This window comes from Entelurus aequoreus, linkage group LG28, assembly GCF_033978785.1.
Source record: "Entelurus aequoreus isolate RoL-2023_Sb linkage group LG28, RoL_Eaeq_v1.1, whole genome shotgun sequence".
In the NCBI taxonomy this organism is placed as follows: domain Eukaryota; kingdom Metazoa; phylum Chordata; class Actinopteri; order Syngnathiformes; family Syngnathidae; genus Entelurus; species Entelurus aequoreus.
The window spans coordinates 17,130,861-17,154,849 of NC_084758.1; the positions used below are offsets into that span (position 1 = coordinate 17,130,861).

At 39.8% G+C, this 23,989-nt stretch overlaps 1 protein-coding gene across 1 annotated transcript in view; it reads right to left on the minus strand.

The window, feature by feature from the left end:
• The window catches only part of slit3 (slit homolog 3 (Drosophila)), a 672,803-nt gene that overhangs the window by 209,645 nt on the left and 439,169 nt on the right, over window positions 1–23,989 (minus strand). The window contains 5 exon segments of the mRNA XM_062039879.1: window positions 1,882–2,032; window positions 11,520–11,683; window positions 15,004–15,147; window positions 15,924–15,995; window positions 19,460–19,531. Coding sequence (XP_061895863.1) covers window positions 1,882–2,032; window positions 11,520–11,683; window positions 15,004–15,147; window positions 15,924–15,995; window positions 19,460–19,531 — 603 coding nt within the window.

Consider the following 23,989-nt stretch of genomic DNA (forward strand, 5'->3'; position numbering starts at 1 on the left):
GATGTGGGAAAATATATTTTTGTTTTAATATAGTTTCTGTAGGAGGACAAACATGACACAAACCTCCCTAATTGTTAGATATCCCACTGTTTACATTAAACATGATTATCTGATGAGAGTATTTGGTGAGCGCCGTTTTGTCCTACTAATTTTGGCGGTCCTTAAACTGACCGTAGTTTGTTTACATGTATAACTTTCTTCAACGATGCCACAGAAAGACATATTTTATGCCACTCGTTCTTTGTCTCATTTTGTCCACCAAACTTTTTATGCTGTGTGCTAATGCACAAAGGTGAACTTTGTTGATGTTATTGACTTGTTGGAGTGCTAATCAGTAGAGATGTCCGATAATATGGGCCTGCCGATATTATTGGCCGATAAATGCTTTAAAATGTAATATCGGAAATAATCGGTATCGTTTTTTTTATTGTGAACTTTGTTGATGTTATTGACTTGTTTGGAGTGCTAATCAGGCATATTTGGCAAGCTAATCGATGCTAACATGCTATTTAGGCTAGCTGCATGTACATATTGCATCATTATGCCTAATTTCCTTAACTTAACTTAAACTATCATTTTGATAGTAGGCCAATATAGCTAATAAAGACACTCATATCATGTGTTGACTTCATTATATCACTTATAGAAGGCTTTGATTTTTTTGCGGCTCCAGACGTAGTTTGTTTACATGTATAACTTTCTTCAACGATGCCACAGAAAGACATATTTTATGCCACTCATTCTTTGTCTCATTTTGTCCACCAAACTTTTTATGCTGTGCGCTAATGCACAAAGGTGAACTTTGTTGATGTTATTGACTTGTTGGAGTGCTAATCAGTAGAGATGTCCGATAATATGGGCCTGCCGATATTATTGGCCGATAAATGCTTTAAAATGTAATATCGGAAATTATCGGTATCGTTTTTTTTATTGTGAACTTTGTTGATGTTATTGACTTGTTTGGAGTGCTAATCAGGCATATTTGGCAAGCTAATCGATGCTAACATGCTATTTAGGCTAGCTGCATGTACATATTGCATCATTATGCCTCGTTTGTAGGTATATTTGAGCTCATTTAATTTCCTTAACTTAACTTAAACTATCATTTTGATAGTAGGCCAATATAGCTAATAAAGACACTCATATCATGTGTTGACTTCATTATATCACTTATAGAAGGCTTTGATTTTTTTGCGGCTCCAGACAGATTTGTTTTTTGTATTTTTGGTACAATATGGCTCTTCCAACATTTTGGGTTGCCGACCCCTGCCCCAAAACTAAGGTAAAGTATCCATACAACAGAAGACTAAGTGCTTAGTACAAATGAACCAAAGTTTAGGTAGAGTCGCAGTAAATCGGCAAACAAATGTATAATAGTTTAGAGGAAATAACACAATAATACAACCTATTAAATCATGTATACAGTTCTCAAGAGGACACGATAAAACGATACCAATATCAGAAACGTGTCGATAGTTTGTTGACATGAAGTCACAACCTGAACCTGCTCAGTGGCTTAGTGGTTAGAGTGTTCGCCCTGAGATTGGTAGGTTGTGAGTTCAAACCCCGGCCGAGTCATACCAAAGACTATAACAATGGGACCCATTACCTCCCTGGTAATCAAGGGTTGGAATTGGGGGGTTAAATCACCAAAAATGATTACCGGGCGCAGCCACCGCTGCTGCTCACTGCTCCCCTCACTTCCCAGGGGGTGAACAAGGGGATGGGTCAAATACAGAGGACACATTTCACCAATCATTGGTACTTTAACTTCAACTTAACTGTTGAGTGTGTTTGTCCCTAGCTTTTGAAGGTCTGTGTACATGCGTACACAAGAAGCCTTGTATTTGTGATATTTACGGAAGTTTGTGAAGGACTCACAGATCCGTGATGTGTTCCGGGATGTGCGCGGGGACGCGGGTCAGTTTCAGGTTGGAGCAGTCGACCACGGTCCCCTCGCAACGGCATCTCTCGGGACAGACCAGGTCCTGGAAACACTCGCCGCTCAGACGGCTGCGATAGTCCTCTTGACCTGTGGAGACGGGAGGGGACACTCGGTGAAAGACGGACGAGGCGAGGTTCAAGGTTTTCTTTATTGGTACTAAAACCAGACCTCACACACAAATACATCAGAACAACGGTCATCAGAACAAACACACGAGAAACCGTACAAGTGCCGCGATGAAATGCCAGCCTCGGTTATAAAACGGGCACCAAACGAAGGACGAGACAGGGACTAATCCGAGCAGATCAAAATTCTTGCAAAACGTTCAATCCGATTGCATTTCTATGCTAATCCACTAGGGGGCACATTTCCACGTTATAAAAGAAGTACTTAAGTCATTTCTTTGCAACTTCAGTTCCCACCAGGCCAACACGGAGTATCTAATGCAGGATTTTATTTCATGTCCTTTAGACCAGTAGTCCCCAACCTTTTTGTAACTGCGGACCGGTCAACGCTTGAAAATGTGTCCCACGGAACGGGGGGGGTGTGTGATTTTTTTTGTCATAAAAAAATACAATCATGTGTGCTTACGGACTGTATCCCTTGCAGACTGTATTGATATATATTTATATATAATGTAGGAACCAGAATATTAATAACAGAAAAAAACAACCCTTTTGTGTGAATGAGTGTGAATGGGGGAGGGAGATTTTTTTGGGTTGGTGCATCTTGTGTTTTTCATGTTGATTTAATTAAAAAAAAAAAAAAATCCACGGGTGGTTGGGGACCACTGCTTTAGACTATCGTAATGCTCTCTGGCCTTTCCCAAAAAGAATGTCAAAAGTCTGCAATCATCACCAAAACTCAGCTGCACGCGTGCTGACGAGGACCAGGGGCGGCTGCACATTACACCAGTTTTAAAAGTCCCTGCATTGCCTTCCCCTCGATTTTTAAAGTTCTTATCTATCTGACCTGCTTTTACTGCATCAACCCTCGTGGATCTTGAGGTACTTTGGCCTTTACCAAATACCAGAACAAAGACCCACGGTGAGACTTGCCAGAGAGGCTCAGGACTGCAGAGACCGTTGAATTTTATTTTTAAAAAAAGGCTAAAGACACACCTTTTTTAATCAGCCTTTTTACCGATCATCTGTTTTTCATTATTTTATTGTATTGTTATTATTACTAGTATTATTCTCTCAATGTTATGTTTTCATTAACTTTTTAATGTATTATTTATAGAGATGTCCGATAATATCGGACTGCCGATATTATCGGCTGATAAATGCTTTAAAATGTAATATGGGAAATTATCGCTATCAAAAAGTAAAATGTATGACTTTTTACATGGTGGTACACATACGTAGGGAAAAGTACAGAGCAGTTGCGTCTCCCAGTCATACCTGCCAACCCTCCCCATTTTCCCGGGAGACTCCCGAATTTCAGCGCCCCTCCCGAAAATCTCCCGGGACAACCATTCTCTCGAAATTCTCCCGATTTCCACCCAGACATCAATATTGGGGGCGTGCCTTAAAGGCACTGCATTTGCGTGCCGGCCCAATCACATAATATCTGCGGCTTTTCACACACAATTGAATGCAAGCATACTTGGTCAACAGCCATATAGGTTACACTGAGGGTGGCCGTATAAACAACTTTAACACTGTTACAAATATGCGCCCCACCGTGAACCCACACCATAACAAGAATGACAAACACATTTCGGGAGAACATCAGCACCGTAACACAACATAAACACAACAGAACAAATACCCGGAAACCCTTGCCGCACTAACTCTTCCGGGACGCTACAATATAATACAAATCCCTGCCTGATTTATTTTGGAAAACCTTGTTACATTGTTTAATGCATCCAGCGGGGCATCACAACAAAATTCGGCACAATAATGTGTTCATTCCACGACTGTATACCGTATTTCCTTGAATAGCCGCAGGGTCGCTAATTAATTTAAAACCTCTTCTCACTCCTGCGCTTACCAAAAGCATGCGGGATGGGCAAGCATGAGCTAATTAATTTAAAACCTCTTCTCACTCCTGCGCTTACCAAAAGCATGCGGGATGGGCAAGCATGCGCTAATTATTTTAAAACCTCTTCTCACTCCGGCACTTACCTTATCATGAAAAGCACATTTAATTAAAAAAAAAAAAAAACTTTATTATGGTCTTACCTTTACTAATAAAATATGTCCATGTACAGCTGCTTCTGATCAAAGGCAGTCTTCCTTATCTTTCTTCAGTTTTAAAAGTCTCCGGAGATATTCCTTTAATTATTACCTCCTGCTTCGATTGAAAGTCCAGTTTAGAAAACGGTTTTATTTTAGATATGTAATCCTCCATGGTAAAAGTCCAAGCAAACGATCGCTGCTCACGCTTGCTGCTTGTTGTCTTCTTCTGCAGCACCGGTCTTCTGCAGTACTGGTAGTCGCAAGAAGGATCACTAGCGCCCTCTACCACCAGGAGGCGGGAGTAATTTAATGACTCATATTTGACCCGGCGGACGTGCCAAGCATGCGCTAATTATTTTGCGAAACGAGTTTGACCCGGCTGTAATTCTAGCTATATTCCCGGCGGCAATTCAAAGAAATACGGTATATTGGTATCGGTTGATATCGGAATCGGTAATTAAGAGTTGGACAATATCGGAATATCGGATATCGGCAAAAAAGCCATTATCGGACATCTCTAATTATTTATATTTTATTTTGACATATATTTTATCATATGTTTTGCACTATTTTCTGGACGGCGTTAATTGGAGTTATTCTCCAATGGGAAAGCCTCAAAGGTGGCGTTTTTCCACAAATCCTCAGTGCCATGCCATGTATGGCTTTTGCTTTGTTATTGTCAATTGTCAATGTTCTCTTATACTTTTTTCTACGTCACTTTGTGTTTGACGCTTGCCTGTGTATAAAAAAGTGCTATATAAATAAAATATCCACACCCACTTTACAAGGGAACTCCGATTCCTTCAACTTTCATTCAAACTTTTATGTTTTCGTCATTAACCGAGGGCCAAAAGTGTGAACCTTGTCTTCAGTCCTAATAAAGTCTCTGGGCTGCCACAAACCTTGCCGGGAGAGATTAGTAGCAAGGCAACAGGAAGGAATTCCATTTTTAAGAACACAGAAAGCTCATTAGTAGTTGTTTAGTTGGAGCAGAGGAGGATTCGGAGGTCTTAAAAGCAGCGTTGGGAGGAGCCATGCTAGCCACTGAAGCGCCGCCGTACGACCGTTTTAGCAGCTGGAGCAGGTGTGCAGGTGATGTCCCATCTCAGAGCGGTACACTAATTAACAATCTTAAAGTGACTGCAGCAATAAAAAGGGTCTCAATGTTAAAACTCCAAGGACTGTCTATTAACATGTATGCATCTCCGTGCAGTCATTTGAAAGCTAACACAAAATAGACCACTGAAAAGGTAAATAATTGTGGGCCTTTTTGAGATTTATACACAATTTTTTAAAAATAATATTACTACTTATTTGTACTAATTATTTGACATCGAAATGTCAGCTTTTTCTCATTAAATTATGGGCCTAAAGGTTTGCCTGTATTAAAATTAGGGATGCAACAACTAATCGATTAAATCGATTACAAATTATTATAAAAATAGTTGCCGATTCATTTAGTCATCGATTTGCATGCGCAGAGGCAATTTTTTTTAATTTTTTTTTTAAATGTTTTATTTTTTTTATAAACCTTTATTTATAAACTGCAACATGTACAAACAGCTGAGCAACAATAATCAAAATAAGTATGGTGGCAGTATGCCGTTTTTTTTCTTCAATAAAATACTGGAAAGGATAGAAATGTAGTTGGTCTCTTTTATCCGATTATTAATCGATTAATCAGAGTAATAATCGACTGTAGCAATAAAAAGGGTCTCAATGTTAAACTCCAAGGACTGTCTATTAACATTTATGCATCTCCGTGCAGTCCTTTGAAGGCTAACACAAAATAGACCACTGAAAAGGTAAATAATGCGTGGGCCTTTTCTGAGATGTATACACATTTTTTTTTTTAAATAATATTACTAATTATTTGTACTAATTATTTGACAACAAAATGTCAGCTTTTTCTCATTAAATTATGGGCCTAAAGGTTTGCCTGTATTAAAACCAGGGCTGCAACAACTAATCGATTAAATCGATTAAAATCGATTATAAAAATAGTTGGCGATTAATTTAGTCATCGATTCATTGGATCTATGCTAGAGGCAATTTTTTTTAAATTTTTTATAAACCTTTATTTATAAACTGCAACATGTACAAACAGCTGAGAAACAATAATTAAAATAAGTATGGTGCCAGTATGCTGTTTTTTTTCTTCAATAAAATACTGGAAAGGATAGAAATGTAGTTTGTCTCTTTTATCAGATTATTAATCGATCAATCAAAGTAATAATCGACAGATTAATCGATGATCAAATTAATCGTTAGTTGCGGCCCTAATTAAAACATGTACAAACTTGATTGCACGTGCAAAGCGGATTTAATAAACTTAAGTGAGAAGAATAAGAAGCGCAATCAATTTAGCGCCGCCCTAGTGGCTCCCCTGGACCTCTTTCAGGGATGTGTGAAAATGGAAAAACATTTTTTGTTTTAATATACTTTCTGTAGGAGAACAAACCTTCCTAATTGTTAGAAATCCCACTGTTTACGTTATACATGCTTCACTGATGAGAGTATTTGACAAGCACCGTTTTGTCCTACTAATTTCAGCGATCCTTGAACTCATCGTAGTTTGTTTACATGCACAACTTTCTCCGATGCTGCCACAGAAAGACGTGTTTCATGCCACTCCTTTTTTGTCTCATTTTGTCCACCAAACGTTTTATACTGTGCATGAATGCACAAAGGTGAGCTTTGTTGATTTTATTGATTTGCTGGAGTGCTTATCAGGCATATTTGGTCAATCCATGACTGCTAGCTAATCGATGCCAACATGCTATTTAGGCTAGCTGTATGTACATATTGCATCATTATGCCTCGTTTGTAGGTATATTTGAGCTCCTTTAATTGCCTTTACTTATGTCCTCTGTGTATTTAATTTATATTTGCATGTCTCATGACACATTATCTGTATGTAATATTGGCTGCATTTCTCATAGTTGTTTGTGTGCCATGTTGTTCCAGACCACAGGAAACGTTACCCAGCTTGCAAAGATTGTAATGAATCCATTAGAAGAAGACAGCCTGCTGTCACATCTATACCTTTGGCCATTCTAAGACAGTCATTTCCAGGAGTTATCTCATCCTGTGAGAAGCATCCATTTTACTAATGACTTCCAATGTTGCAAATAAAAATTAAAATACAACGTTTCTGTCAACAAAGATTTGCGTCAGCCTTTGATAGTAGGCTATTATAGCTAATATAGACACTTAAATCATGTGTTGCCTTCATTATAACGCTTATATAAGACTTTTAAAGTCATTTTGATAGTAGGCTAATATAGCTAATATAGACACTTACATCATGTGTTGCCTTCATTATAACGCTTATATAAGACTTTTAAAGTCATTTTGATAGTAGGCTAATATAGCAAATATAGACACTTACATCATGTGTTGCCTTCATTATAACACTTATATAAGACTTTTAAAGTCATTTTGATAGTAGGCTATTATAGCTAATATAGACACTTACATCATGTGTTCCCTTCATTATAACACTTATATAAGACTTTTAATTTTTTTGTGGCTCTAGACTGATTTTTTTTATTTTTTTTATTTTGGTCCAAAATGGCTCTTTCAACATTTTGGGTTGCCGACCCCTGATTTAGGGTTTCGGTCTTCAACTCTTAATGAATATACAGAATATTTGTTGGTTATCAGAACGCCCACAATACTGGGAAAAGTATATTGTAGCGTCCCGGAAGAGTTAGCGCTGCAAGGGGTTCTGGGTATTTGTTCTGTTGTGTTTATGTTGTGTTACGGTGCGGATGTTCTCCCGAAATGTGTTTGTCATTCTTGTTTGGTGTGGGTTCACAGTGTGGCGCATATTTGTAACAGTGTTAAAGTTGTTTATACGGCCACCCTCAGTGTGAACTGTATGGCTGTTGACCAAGTATGCATGGATTCACTTGTGTGTGTGAAAAGCCGTAGATATTATGTGACAGGGCCGGAACGCAAAGGCAGTGCCTTTAAGGTTTATTGGCGCTCTGTACTTCTCCCTACGTCTGTGTACACAGAGGCGTTTTAAAAAGTCATACATTTTACTTTTTGAAACCGATACCGATAATTTACGATATTACATTTTAAACCATTTATCGGCCGATAACATCGGCAGTCTGATATTATCGGACATCCCTAATTACACTATATACCTCCATTCATACATTATATTGCTTTCATTTATTTTCACGTAAAAAAATAAAACATTTTAAGGCGCGGCGACTTTTGTTTTATTTTGTAGTAGTCGCGACTGCCTCTCGGTCAACTTCCTTTGTTTTCATTTTAACGAACTGCGCATGCAAGTGACCTCGAGGCCACATCGGGGCCACATTGGGGCCACATGCACGTTTACACTGGAGTCTGATAAAAATCACATTTTACTTGCAGTGTAAACAGTCAGACGGGCAAAAATCCAGTTTGGACCACTTTGGCCTGCAGTGTAAACAAGGTCCACGTCGATAAAGGACGCGCAAACTGGCAGTTGCTCGGAAATGGCTCAAATAAATAGACTCAAAAATAAAAATATAACATATCTATTCAGCAATGTGTTCTAGTTTCATAGCTGGCAAATTCTAAAGGGACTGATTAAATTCAATTGATGCGTTTTTGTGTCTTTTTATATTATATGTATACAATTGTTTGTTGATATATTATTATAACATATCTGTCTTGTAATATGCATTTACTTGGGTTCGGATGGTTCCAGACGCGTGACGGCGCTGCTCCCTGCAAAGCGCCAGCGCTCTAAAAAATAGTTACCGTATTTTGCCGACCATAGGGCGCACCGGATTATAAGGTGCATTAAAGAAGTCATATTATTATTTATTTTTTTCTAAATTGAAAACATTTCCTTGTGTTCTACTTACAGACTTTACTTAAATCAATAACGGAGCAGCATCTCCTCATCCGGAAACAACAACAAAAATTGTCCGACCGGAACTCTATAATAACTAAAGTTCCTTGGGTAAATAATTAAGCTCACTACACCGGTATGTTTTAGTGCTTTCATGATGAGTTTACTGACAGATATAAGTAAGAACTTTACACTACTTTATATTAGAAATGGCAACAGCGGAGGATGAATGTCCCATAACAAGAAGATAGAGAACAAGAAGAAGCTTATCGACTACGGTGTCACCACGGACTACAAAGGCGGACGCGCGCAATTTTTCAGTATTTATGCAGATCCCAAATACAGATCAGCAGGTACCAGAAGGTAAGAAAAGTTTATTTTGCATAATATTGCGAAACACAACATCTGTAAACAACAACAAGGCCGGAAATGTGTCCCTTGAAAAACCGTCTGACCGGAACTCTCTAATAACTAAAGTTCCTTGGGTGAATAATGTCAACTCACTACACCGGTATGTTTTAGCGCTTTCATGGCGAGTTTAATGACAGATATAAGTAAGAACTTTATACTACTTTATATTAGAAATGGCAACAGCGGAGGATGAATGTCCCATAACAAGAAGATAGAGAACAAGAAGAAGCTTATCGACTACGGTGTCACCACGGACTACAAAGGCGGACACGTGCAATCCCAAATACAGATCAGCAGGTACCAGAAGGTAAGAAAAGTTGCTTTTGCATAATATTGCGAAACAAAACGTCAGATGTCTTACCTTATACACACAACATAATAATACTCCTATGTTTAATGTGCCGACAATCCATCAAGCGGTGCGGCTTCATAGCTTACCAAAGTCGTACTAAAACATTTTGACAGATTTTTGAGCGCCGTGTGTAATGTTCTATATTTTCAACAGAACATACAAAATGTTGGTGTTGTTTACTTGAGTGATATTGCCATCATAGTGCAGGCTACACATAGCTTATCGACTACGGTGTCACCACGGACTACAAAGGCGGACGCGCACAATTTTTCAGTATTTATGCAGATCCCAAATACAGATCAGCAGGTACCAGAAGGTAAGAAAAGTTGCTTTTGCATAATATTGCGAAACACAACATCCGTAAACAACAACAAGGCCGGAAATGTGTCCCTTGAAAAACCGTCTGACCGGAACTCTCTAATAACTAAAGTTCCTACACATATCTCTTATGTTTGACTGCCATCTACTAGTCACACTTAGCATTACAACATGTACCAAATAAAATTGCTTCGACATCGGTAAGCAAAACCAGAATTATTCCGTACATTAGGCGCACCGGGTTAAAAGGCGCACTGTTGAGTTTTGAGGGGAAAAACAAGGATTTTAGGTGCGCCCTATAGTCCGGAAAATACGGTACTGTTGTTGACAGATTGCGATTCTATACTGCAGAAAAGGTGTTACAGATGACAACATCATGAGAACATGACTGTGGAGGGAAATGAGTGGCAGCCTGTAGTACACACACAAATAAATGACATTGAATTAAATTAAATAGAGTGGACTGCACCACTTTTGCACTTCTTATTTATTGTACATGCAGTCTTAGTAGATCACACGCAACATGCCCAGTAATAGTACACACCATTTTATAGTTATTTAGATCTTAGTAGTTTGGCCCCTAAGTCTTTTTTGATTTTTTCTCACTCTTCCTGTTAGATTTTATCTCGACAATATGCTGCGAGCCAACAAAACTGGAGCTGTGGGCCGAAAATGGCCCCCCAACCCATAGACTCCTTTTTCTGAATTAATACGTTTTGCCTTTTAAATAGAATATTATTCATCCCAAAAACGAAATGAAAATCACTTAAGCGTTTCCTGAGCACGCTTTTTCACTCTGAAGTCGCAAAAAAAAAACAACCTGCATTGAACTAACGACATACAAATAAATAACGACAATGGAAAACTTCTTCTGCAACATTTGACCTAAAAGGAGACTGAGGGCAGCAATAAAAAACAGCAAAGTGTAGACTGTGGATCATTTTGTCACCCGTACGGTATTGACTCTACCAGGTACTAAGTATAGTGCCTCCTTGTGCGAGTAGAGCCTTGTTGAGTGTCACTGTGCGCAAGGTGCTACTATGACAGTTCTTCCGTTAAGCCCTCAGTTTCCTGCGCCGAGTCACGGGATTGGCCAGTAGATGTAGGCGAGCGTGTGCGAGGCGGTCCCTGGCGCTTGACGGAACCATGTGAAGTCACAGCAGGCGGGGCCACATGGTTAGATCAAGCACAAGAGACAGCTGCACGAGCCAGAGCGCAGGTCCACACACAGGAGGCGGGGCGGGGCAGGGAAAATACTGAGCGGTTAAAACGAGGAGATCCGCACGGGGAAGAAGGCGGGGCCATAAAACTGCGGCGATGTAATCAGAGGAAGAGGGGGAGCAAGAACAAGGGAGGGCCCAAAGCAAGGAGGGCAGCCAGAACCAGTTTTAGGAGAGATCCAAAGACTCAGATATTATCAACTTGATGTGAGGGAAAGTGCACGCTCACCTGTGCAGCGGAACTTCTTGCCTTTAACCTGGCTGATGCGCTTGTTGGCCAGTCTTCTGGGGTGGCTGCAGCGTGCACCGCTGGTCTCGATGGGGTTGTCAAACAAGAAGTCCGCCAGCCATTTCAGGTGACAGTCGCACATGAAAGGATTCTGGGCCAGATGGCTGATGAAAAGCGAGAATGTTTTGGCAACAAGTAAGTACAGGTTTTGGTCGATATGTCGGTGAATTGGTAAAATCGATAGCTCTGTCGATAGGTACCGACCTATCAACCCACCAACCTGTTGACCTATAGTTCAGGGGATAGGTTGTTCCATAGGTCGTTTGATATGTCAGTTGATTGATATAATCGATAGCTCGGTCGATTGGTACCGACGTATTGACCAATGTCGGTTGATAGGTCGGTCGATAGGACGGTCGATAGGTTGGTCGATTGATATAATCGATACCTCTGTCGATAGGTACCGACTTATCAACCCACCAATCTGTTGACCTATAGTTCAGGCGATAGGTTGTTCGATAGGTCGTTTGATAGTTCGGTTGATTGATATAATCGATAGCTCGGTCGATTGGTACCGACCTTTGACCAATAGTTCAGTTGATAGGATGGGCGATAGGTCGGGCAATGGGTTGTTCGATAGGGCGTTTGATATGTCAGTTGACTGATAAAATCGATAGCGCGTTCGATTGGTACCTACCTATTGACCAATAGTTCAGTTGATAAGTCGGTCGATAGGTCGGTCGGGCGATAGGTCGGTCGGGCAATAAGTTAGTCGATAGGTTGGTCGATTTGTCATTGACAAATATAATCAATATTTATTGGTACCAACCTATCAATACACCAACCTATTGACCAATAGTTCAGTTGATAGATCCGTTGGGCGATTGGTCGGGCAATAGGTCGGGCGATTGGTCGGTGATTGGTCGGTCGATAGGTCGGGCGATTGATATAATCGATAGCTCTGTCGATATGTACCGACCTATCAACCCACCAACCTGTTGACCTATAGTTCAGGCGATAGGTTGTTCGATAGGTCGTTTGATATGTCAGTTGATTGATATAATCGATAGCTCGGTCGATTGGTACCAACCTATTGACCAATAGTTCAGTTGATAGGTCGGGCGATTGGTCGGTGTTTGGTCGGTCGATTGATTGATATAATCGATAGCTCTGTCGATAGGTACCGACCTATCAACCCACCAACCTGTTGACCTATAGTTCAGGCGATAAGTTGCTCGATAGGTCGCTTGATGTGTCGGTTGATATGTCGGTTGATTGATATAATCGATAGCTCGGTCGATTGGTACCGACCTTTGACCAATAGTTCAGTTGATAGGATGGGCGATAGGTCGGGCAATGGGTTGTTCGATAGGGCGTTTGATATGTCAGTTGACTGATAAAATCGATAGCGCGTTCGATTGGTACCTACCTATTGACCAATAGTTCAGTTGATAAGTCGGTCGATAGGTCGGTCGGGCGATAGGTCGGTCGGGCAATAAGTTAGTCGATAGGTTGGTCGATTTGTCATTGACAAATATAATCAATATTTATTGGTACCAACCTATCAATACACCAACCTATTGACCAATAGTTCAGTTGATAGATCCATTGGGCGATTGGTCGGGCAATAGGTCGGGCGATTGGTCGGTGATTGGTCGGTCGATAGGTCGGGCGATTGATATAATCGATAGCTCTGTCGATATGTACCGACCTATCAACCCACCAACCTGTTGACCTATAGTTCAGGCGATAGGTTGTTCGATAGGTCGTTTGATATGTCAGTTGATTGATATAATCGATAGCTCGGTCGATTGGTACCAACCTATTGACCAATAGTTCAGTTGATAGGTCAGGTGATAGGTCGGGCGATTGGTCGGTGTTTGGTCGGTCGATTGATTGATATAATCGATAGCTCTGTCGATAGGTACCGACCTATCAACCCACCAACCTGTTGACCAAAGTTCAGGCAATAGGTTGCTCGATAGGTCGCTTGATATGTCGGTTGATATGTCGGTTGATTGATATAATCGATAGCTCGGTCGATTGGTACCGACCTTTTGACCAATAGTTCAGTTGATAGGTCGGGCCATAGGTCGGGCAATGGGTTGTTCGATAGGGCGTTTGATATGTCAGTTGACTGATAAAATCGATAGCCCGTTCGATTGGTACCTACCTATTGACCAATAGTTCAGTTGATAAGTCGGTCGATAGGTCGGTCGGGCGATAGGTCTGTCGGGCAATAGGTCGGGCAATAAGTTAGTCGATAGGTTGGTCGATTTGTCGTTGATAAATATAATCAATATTGATTGGTACCAACCTATCAATACACCAACCTATTGACCAATAGTTCAGATGATAGATCGGTCGGTCGATTGGTCGGGCGATAGCTCGGTCGATCGGTCGGTTGATTGATATAATTGATAGCTCTGTCAATAGGTACCGACCTATCAACCCACCAACCTGTTGACCTATAGTTCAGGCGATAGGTTGTTCAATAGGTCGTTTGATATTTTGGTTGATTGATATAATCGATAGCTCGGTCGATTGGTACCGACCTTTGACCAATATAGTTCAGTTTATAGGTTGGGCGATAGGTCGGGCAATGGGTTGTTTGATAGGGCGTTTGATATGTCGGTTGACTGATAAAATCGATAGCGCGTTCGATTGGTACCTACCTATTGACCAATAGTTCAGTTGATAAGTCGGTCGATAGGTCGGTCGGGCGATAGGTCTGTCGGGCAATAGGTCGGGCAATAAGTTAGTCGATAGGTTGGTCGATTTGTCGTTGATAAATATAATTAATATTGATTGGTACCAACCTATCAATACACCAACCTATTGACCAATAGTTCAGATGATAGATCGGTCGGTCGATAGGTCGGGCGATAGCTCGGTCGATTGGTCGGTCGATCTGTCGGTTGATTGATATAATTGATAGCTCTGTCAATAGGTACCGACCTATCAACCCACCAACCTGTTGACCTATAGTTCAGGCGATAGGTTGTTCGATAGGTCGTTTGATATGTCCGTTGATCGATATAATCGATAGCTCGGTCGATTGGTACCGACCTATTGACCAATAGTTCAGTTGATAGGTCGGGCGATAGGTCGGTGTTTGGTCGGTCGATTGATTGATATAATCGATAGCTCTGTCGATAGGTACCGACCTATCAACCCACCAACCTGTTGACCAATAGTTCAGGCTATAGGTCGGGCGATCGGTCGGTCGATCAGTATAGTCAATAGGTAATTCGATAGCCAGCCGGCGGGCTGGTCGTTTGTTCGGTCGGTTCGTCCTTCAGTTTGTCCGTTGATTGATCAATAGGTCAGCCGGTCGATTAATAGGTTGCCCGGTCTGTACGTTCGTCAGTCGGTCCGTCCGTAGATCATTTAGGGTTTATTAAGTATCACATTGTACAAACGCAGCACTATTGCACTAGCCCTGAGTACAATCATATACTTTTTTTTAGTTTCAGGTACTTACAGCGTTTTAATGGATCGCAGTGGCGCGAAAAGTCCTTTGCTGATGGTTTGTAACTTGTTGTCATACAGCGACAGCAGGTTGAGGTTGTGCAAGTCTTGGAAGGTATTGACGCGAAGACAGTTGATCTTGTTGGCGTTCAGGAGTCTGAAACACAAAGTTTGGTCCATTTTTTATTGCAGAATAACATTGACGGGCTGGTGAAAGATAAAATAAATCTGATGGTAATGAGGGGTGCTGTAACCTTGGTCTATGAATAGGCACCCTAACGTGAAGAAAAATGACTCGTCCTCATTGTCTTTGCTTGGCTTCACTTTGTAATGGAAAAGCCTGGAACATTAGTAGTGTTCTGCTGGTGGACTGCAGCGCTTGCATGGACCATATGTCACAGTCAGCACCAGTCAAGCACTTCCACATCTATTTAGTTCTACCATATGCTGCAGTACATGTTCAAATGCATTAGTTTGGACTGCATTGAGACATCACTGCTCATGTGTATGTCATGTTCTCATCACATATGCACCTGTTGCCCCGCATGGAACCCACTCGGCTCCTTCGACAAAAGCAGATACTGTTCCCAGTACTTTAGTGGTTCCAGTTGTGCTGGACAAGAAAAATTAAAGGACGCCCGGCCAGATATGAAATATAAACCCCAATAAATAAACCCCAATGCTAACTTTGGCTGACCCTGCTACTTCCTTGTAACACACAAGCGTCCTCTAATGGCCACTTTTCAGCGCCGACTCAACTTTCCAGGCTATCAACACTTTTTCACTGACAAATACAGCCACTAAGTTTATGTTTCTAGTACAGTGGTACGACTTTTTTTTTTTTTTTGCCAAACTGTCCCCCCAGTTTTAATATACCTTTTTTTAATAAACATAACGTGTAAACAAATATTCATTGAAAGAGAAAGTACTCACAGGAGCTGTAGTGACACCAGGCCTTCGAACAAGCCTTTGGGCAGCTCCGTGATCTTGTTGCCGTACAGAACCCTGCACAAGACAAGTCCACAAGGCTAGAACGAGGCTAAAATGTGCAAAATCATGCATAGATAAAACATATTTTCAGTCTCATTTTATGTATTTTATGCAAAAATAAAACATTTTTGAACCATCTCATCTTAACGTGCACGCTTGTGTGTGTGTTCTGGTATTTCTACCCTTTTTTTAATAAAATCGGGAACAATTTATCATATTCTTTCTTTTTCTGTAATATTGCAATATTTTCTCTAAATATTATAACTTTTTTTATGTAAAATTATTACTTTTTAATGCAAAATGGCGACATTTGTCATATAAAATTCTGACTTTTATCACAATATTGCCAATTTTTGTGTTCTTGTGAAACTGTGACATTTTTGGAGTAAAATTATGAATTTTGCCAAGTAAAATTCATATTATTATTATTATATTATTGCCAACATTTTAAAGTTTTCTTATAAAATTGTGACTTTTGTCGAGTAAAATTATGACTCTTTTCATAAAATTGCCAAAATTGTGAGCTTTTCATGTAAAATTGCGACTGTTATTGAGTAAAATTCCAACTTGTATCATAATATTGCACAAATGTTCAGTTTTTCTTGTAAAATTTTGACTTGCATTGAATAAAATGACAACTTTTATTATAATACTGGCAAAATTCTAAGTTTTTCTTGTGAAATTGTAACTCATTTTACACAACAAGCTTTTTTATATTTGCATAGTATGTATATATTATTAATGTTGTAAATACACTTCTTTATATATCTAGAAAGGGTGGTCCTAAAGAGGTAGGCATTTTTCTCAGGTCTCAAGAAGGTAAGAAATACAACAATGTGTGTGTGTGTGTGTGTGTGTGTGTGTGTGTGTGTGTGTGTGTGTGTGTGTGTGTGTGTGTGTGTGTGTGTGTATTTCTACCCTTCTTGAGACACCAACAAGGAAAAGTAGCTTCCATATGAGGAGGTGTGAACAAGTTAGGACATAAATCATGGTCCCAATACGGAAAAAGCATTGCATCTAATAGAGAATGTCTCATTAGCACCCCTGGTGGTGACATCTATCAAAATGAGGGTGGTCCCAAAAAGGAGGCATTTTTCAAATTGACTGTGTGTCGCTTTTAAAAGTGCTCCCCCTCTGGTCAACATATGAAATAACAAGTGTGTGTAAGAAATGTAAATGCACTTCCTTTGGCCAAAATTAATGAAAACAAATTAAAATAAATATATATATAGAGACATACTGTAATAACTTGAAGTAAATAATGAAGATTAAAAACCAATTACAAACAAAAAATTTAAAAATAATAATACATGAACTAAAAGTAGTATTTTTCTCACAATGTGTCGACTTTTTTCTTATAAAATTGGGAACAATTTCTCATATTCTTTCTGTTTCTGTAATATTGCAATATTTCCTCGTCAAATTATTACTTGTGTATGTAAAATTATTACTTTTTAATGCAAAATGATGACATTGTCATCTAGAATTCTGACTTTTATCACAATATTGCCAATTTTTTTGTTGTTCTTCTAAAATAGTGACATGTGTTGAGAAAGATGACGACTTTTGTCATAATTTTGCCAAGTAAAAATTCCGATCATTATTACAATATTGCCAAAAATTTTAAAGTTTTCTTCTAAAATTGCAACCTTTGTCGAGTACAATTCAATCCAATCCACTTTATTTATGTAGCACATTTAAACAACAAAATGTTTCCAAAGTGCTGCACAACAACATTAAAAACAATATTCAAATATTATCCTTAGCTCCACCAATGACTGAATAAAAAAAATTAAATAAAAAAATACAAAAATAAATTGGGACTCTTTTCATAAAATTGTCAACAATTTTAGCTTTTTCTTGTAAAATTGCGACTGCTATTGAGTAAAATTCCAACTTTCATCAAAATATTGCACAGATGTTCAGTTTTTCTTGTCAAATTTTGACTTGCGTTGAGTAAAATGACGACTTTTATTTTAATACTGCCAAAATTCTAAGTTTTTCTTGTGAAATTCCAACTAATTTTTCACAACAAGCTCTTTTTATATTTGCATAGTACAGGGGTCGGCAACCCGCGGCTCCGGAGCCGCATGCGGCTCCTTGATCACTCTGATGCGGCTCAGCTACATACATGCCGACCCCCCCCGATTTTCCCAGGAGATTTATGGATCTCAGTGTCCCTCATAGATTACTCCCAGGGAAAAAATAATCCTATTTACACTCTAATTACTAAATAAAGGGCGTGCCCTAATTGCACTGCAGTAATTGTCCTCTATAGCATTTACATACAGCGTGCCAGTCCAGCCACATGTTGTTATTACTTGCACACACAGGAGACAGCAAAGCATACTTACTCATCAGCCACACAGCTTACACTGACGGTAGCCGTATCAAACAACTTTAACATTGTTACGTTACAAATATGCGCCACACTGTGAACCCACACCAAAAAAGAATGAAAAACACATTTCTGGAGAACATCCCACCGTAACACAACATAAACACAACACAACCATTACCCAGAATCCCATGCAGCCCTAACTCTTCCGGTCTACATTATACACCCCCGCTACCACCAAATCCCCCCACACATCAATCCCCCCCCCCCCCCCCCTCTCCGTGCGTTGGTTGAGCGGAAGAGTTAGGGCTGCATGGGATTCTGGGTATTGGTACCGTCAGTGTAAGATGTGTGGCTGCTGAGTTAGTACGCCTTGCTGTCACTTACGTGAGCAAGCTGAAATTGCATTCTACGTGTGGTCGAGCAGGTACACTGTTAGGGCAGACTGTAGAGGGCGCCAAATGCAGTGTCATCACGCTCTGATATTCGGGAGTCTCCCGGGAAAAATGAGAGGGTTGGCAAGTATGACGCTATCAAGCGCCATTCATTCAAAACTCGCGGGCTGCACTAACATCAAATTTCCACATTAAAGTGCGTGCCGGTGCGTGTGTCGGAGACCCCTGGTTAACATAGCACAAAGCGTTTAAGCTTTGTATGTGGTGTTTTTCATTTTAAATTTACATTTTTTTTTTGTGGCTCCCATTACTTTCTTTAATTTGTGAAACTTGCCAAAATGGCTCTTTGAGTGGTAAAGGTTGCCGACCCCTGGCATAGTATGTATATATTATTAATGTTGTAAATACACTTCTTTATACATCTAGAAAGGGTGGTCCTAAAGAGGTAGGCTTTTTTCTAAGGTCTCAAGAAGGTGACAAATACAAGAATATGTGTGTGTGTGTGTGTCACTTTTAACACCCAGCAGAGTTCACCTTGCCCGCCCTTTCTTGTCCGTCTGTCCGTCTCCTTTTCACACTACTGATTGATTCAAATTAAACTGTCCTTCATGTTCTTATCACACTCGGTCCGTACAGCAAACAACACACAGAGGGTGATTACACACACACACACACACACACACACACACACACACACACACATTGACGTGTTCCTCAGCCACTATATTCTTATTCGTGGTACTTACAGCGAGGTGAGCGAGCGGAGGCCACTGAAGGCATCGGCGGCGATGTCGGAAATCTGGTTCTTGCTCAGGTCTCTGGAGGAGGGGGAGGAAGTGCATTAGTGATACACGTGTCCTCCAACCGTCGCTGACAGCGTACGTCAGCAGAGGTCAAGGCGGGGTGGGGGGGGGATGAAAAGAGGAAGTGGGTGTAAGTAAATGAGGTAGGGGATGACGGACAGCGAGACGGGATGGAATGAGAAGGACGCGAGGGGAGGGAAAGGAGAGGAAAAGCAGACACGTTAAGCGCTCACATGCATGACGCGGGATTTATTATTGAACGCTCCCATGGCGGGATGATGATTGGGTGCTTGAGTGATGACCTCACGGCCTTGCACGTGTCCGCCTGTCATGATGGAATCTGCAGCTGGGAGCATGAGGAAGACCGTGTATGGGCGCGGGGTCTTTACTTCCAATACCGATATTGGACTGTAATCCGATATTGGCAGGAATTGTAATACCGTATTTTTCGGAGTATAAGTCGCACCGGCCGAAAATGCACAATAAAGAAGAAAAAAAACATATACAAGTCGCACTGGAGTATAAGTCGCATTTTTGGGGGAAATGTATTTGATAAAACCTAACACCAAGAATAGACATTTGAAAGGCAATTTCAAATAAATAAAGAATAGTGAACAACAGGCTGAATAAGTGTACGTTATATGAGGCATAAATAACCGACTGAGAACGTGCCTGGTATGTTAACGTAACATATTATGGTAAGAGTCATTCAAATAACTACAACATATAGAACATGCTATACGTTTACCAAACAATCCGTCACTCCTAATCGCTAAATCCCATGAAATCTTATACGTCTAGTCTCTTACGTGAATGAGCTAAATAATATTATTTGATATTTTACGCTAATGTGTTAATAATTTCACACATAAGTCAAACTATGAAAAAAACTGCGACTTATAGTCCGAAAAATACGGTATGTTATACTCTTCTGACACCACCAGATGGCAGTATAAGTGTCCACATAAGCGGCCATAAGACCCCAATTCAGTAGTGTACACAATTTTTGGAAATAAGAGCTAAAAGGTGCTGTCCCTAAGCCTTTAGTTAAGTCAACATGACCATCATCTTTGTAGTTAGAGTTCCGTGTTGACGATGTGCACCCTAAACTCCATTGTAAAAATTTGTGTTTCTACTAGGGCTGGGCGATATATCGATATACTCGATATATATCGCGGGTTTGTCTCTGTGCGATATAGAAAATGACTATATCGTGATATTCGAGTATACGTTCTCACGCAATTGCTTTTAGCTGCGGGCATTACACTACAGCAGTTTCTTTCTTTAAAAAATAATAATGAATCAAAATCAATGTTATTATGAATTATTGACCTATCCAAGGCTCCAATTACGTCACATTAAATGTTGCACTTTGAGATATTTTTTTGGGAAAATGTTGCATATTTTGTGTTTGCCATATAAAAAAGAGAGCTTTTTTTTGAAAATTATTATTAAAGCAGGGCCTAAAACGAACAAACAAAAAACATAAACAACAATACAACGTATAATTGACGGATAGATCTGAAGTTGATCTCGAGATTATTGTGTTAAAAGTAAACAGTAAAAAAAATGTATAATTTATTTTTTAACACTTTAATGAGTGTTCTACCCTTTTGGTTCCCCAATAATTTTAGTGTGATTTGTTTTTGAGTGTCATTGCTCAAAAAATAATAATGAATTAAAATCAATGGTGTTATGAGTTATTGACCTTTTTAAGGCTCCAATTATTATATAATCTGAAATATTCCTCTTAAAAAAATTATTGGGTAAAAATATTGCATATTTTGTGTTTTTTCCATAAATAAACAGGGTTTTCTTTGACAACAAGAGCATACAACTTAAATCTTTAAAAACGTTATATTGACAGATAGACTTAATGTTGATCTGGAGGTAATAATACTGAATAATGACACATTTTAAATATTTTTTGGACCAAAACTCTTTGGGGTCCCCGGGATCAAGCCTGAGTGGAGGCCTTGATGTATATTTTTTATACATATATTGTATTGGTTTTTAAAATAAAAAAATATCAAAATGGCCCCCGCTTGCTTTGATTTTTCAGTGTGCGGTCCTCAGTGGAAAAAGTTTGGACACCCCTGCACTACAGGCTCTTCCTACTCTTTCTTGTCTCTCCTTCTCACAGAGACATCAAAAACAAGCGCACCTTCTTACATACGTCACGCGTGCAACGTCATACGCTCTCCCCGAGCAGAGAGGTAGCGACATGGGTAACATTAGCTGTGATGCTAACGGTGCGTTGCGAGTGGTAATACAAGAGAGAGAAGATGCGAATCTGGTAACAAATGAAGGAAGAATTAACGGATACAATAACGAAACAGAAAGATGCAAAGACTAAGGCCCAAGCTGTTTGTTTACATGCTTTTTTTTATTTTTCTTTGCTATTTGGGCTTATTGGACCCTAATTAGAATAAAAACTAAGAATGATCTTTTGATATGATGTACTTAGTCCATAAGTACACAAACGTGTACTTCATGTTTAGTGACATGCTAATTCTTATTTTCACACTTTTTTTTCCAAATTCCATTCTATCCGGTACATACTTTTTCTTATTTAGCTAGTGAAACAGAGAAGAATGGTCGGTATTAATGGGACGCTGAACTTCTAACAGGACTGATGCTTTTGAAGTGGAGTGACAATTAGCGTTTTGGCGACACCCAGTGGTCACAATAATTAATTAAGCATGATGGAGTACGTTGGATGATCCAGATACGTTGGTTGGTAGATACTTCAAAGTTAAAGTACCAATGATTGTCTCACACACACACTAGGTGTGGCAAAATGTGTCCTCTGCATTTGATCCATCCCCTTGTTTACCCCCTGGGAGGTGAGGGGAGCAGTGAGCAGCAGCAATGGCCGCGCCCGGGAATACTTTCTAATATGCTTCTGCCAAAGTGGGCCGAATCAGATTTTTTTCTACACCGCAAGGAAAATGTGATTTTTTTTTTTTTTTTTTAGAGAGTTGCGATGTTTTGAGGCTTTGTTTTTTGCAACTCGCGTGTTTTTTTATGAATTTGCTGTCCATGTTTTAAGTGTTCCTCGTACAAAACCCAAAACCAGTGAAGTTGGCGCATTGTGCAAATGGTAAATAAAAACAGAATACAATGATTTGCTAATCCTTTTCAACTTATATTCAATTGAATAGACAGCAAAGACAAGATATTTAATGTTCCAACTGGAAAACTTTATATTTTGCCACCAGTAGTATTTATATTTGTACATGTACACCAGTAGTATTTATATTTGTACATGCACACCAGTAGTATTTATATTTGTACATGCACACCAGTAGTATTTATAATATTTGTACATGTACACCAGTAGTATTTATAATATTTGTACAATTACACTATTAGTATTTATGATAATTTTCCATGTACACCAGTAGTATTTATACAATTAGTACATGTACACCAGTAGGGGTGGGGGTGGGGTGCAATATAGCAGTGAAGTTGGCACGTTGTGTAAACGGTAAATAAAAACAGAATACAATGATTTTGCAAATCCTTTTCAACTTATATTCAATTGAATAGACTGCAAAGACAAGATATTTAACGTTCGAAATGGGAGACAGGTCTGCACTACAGGCTGTCCGGTCTAGTACCTCCACAGTTTCCAAAAAAACAATTTGAAATGTGGACTCGTCAGACCACGGAACACTTTTCCACTTTGCATCAGTCCATCTAAGAGGAGTTCGAGCCCAGCGAAGCCGGCTGCGTTTCTGGGTGTTGTTGATAAATGGCTTTGGCTTTGCATAGTAGAGTTTTAACTTGCACTTACAGATGTAGCGACAAAATGTAGTTCCTGACAGTGGTTTTCTGAAGTGCTCCATGTGGTGATATCCTTTACACACTGATGTCACTTTTTGATGCAGTACCGCCTGAGGGATCGAAGGTCACGGGCTTAGCCGCTTACGTGCAGTGATTTCTCCAGATTCTCTGAACCCTTTGATGATATTACAGACGGTAGATGGTGAAATCCCTAAATTCCTTGCAATAGCTGGTTGAGAAATGTTGTTCTTAAACTGTTCAACAATTTGCTCACGCATTTGTTCACAAAGTGGTGACCCTCGCTCCGTCCTTGTTCGTGAATGATACCCAATCATGGCACCCACCTGTTCCCAATTAGCCTGTTCACCCGTGGGATGTTCCAAATAAGTGTTTGATGAGCATTCCTCAACTTTCTCAGTCTTTTTTGCCCCTTGTGCCAGCTTTTTCGAAACATGTTGCAGGCATCAAATTCCAAAGGAGCTAATGTTTGCAAAAAATAACAAAAGTTTTCCAGTTGGAACGTTAAATATCTTGTCTTTGCAGTCTATTCAATTGAATATAAGTTGAAAAGGATTGTTCCTGCTTCGTCGAGATAACAAAACCAACGTAAGTTTTGATTAAGGACTTGCGAGGCCGTGCAGATCTCGCAGGAATTGTTTTGATTTGGGTGATTTGGGGGCGGGG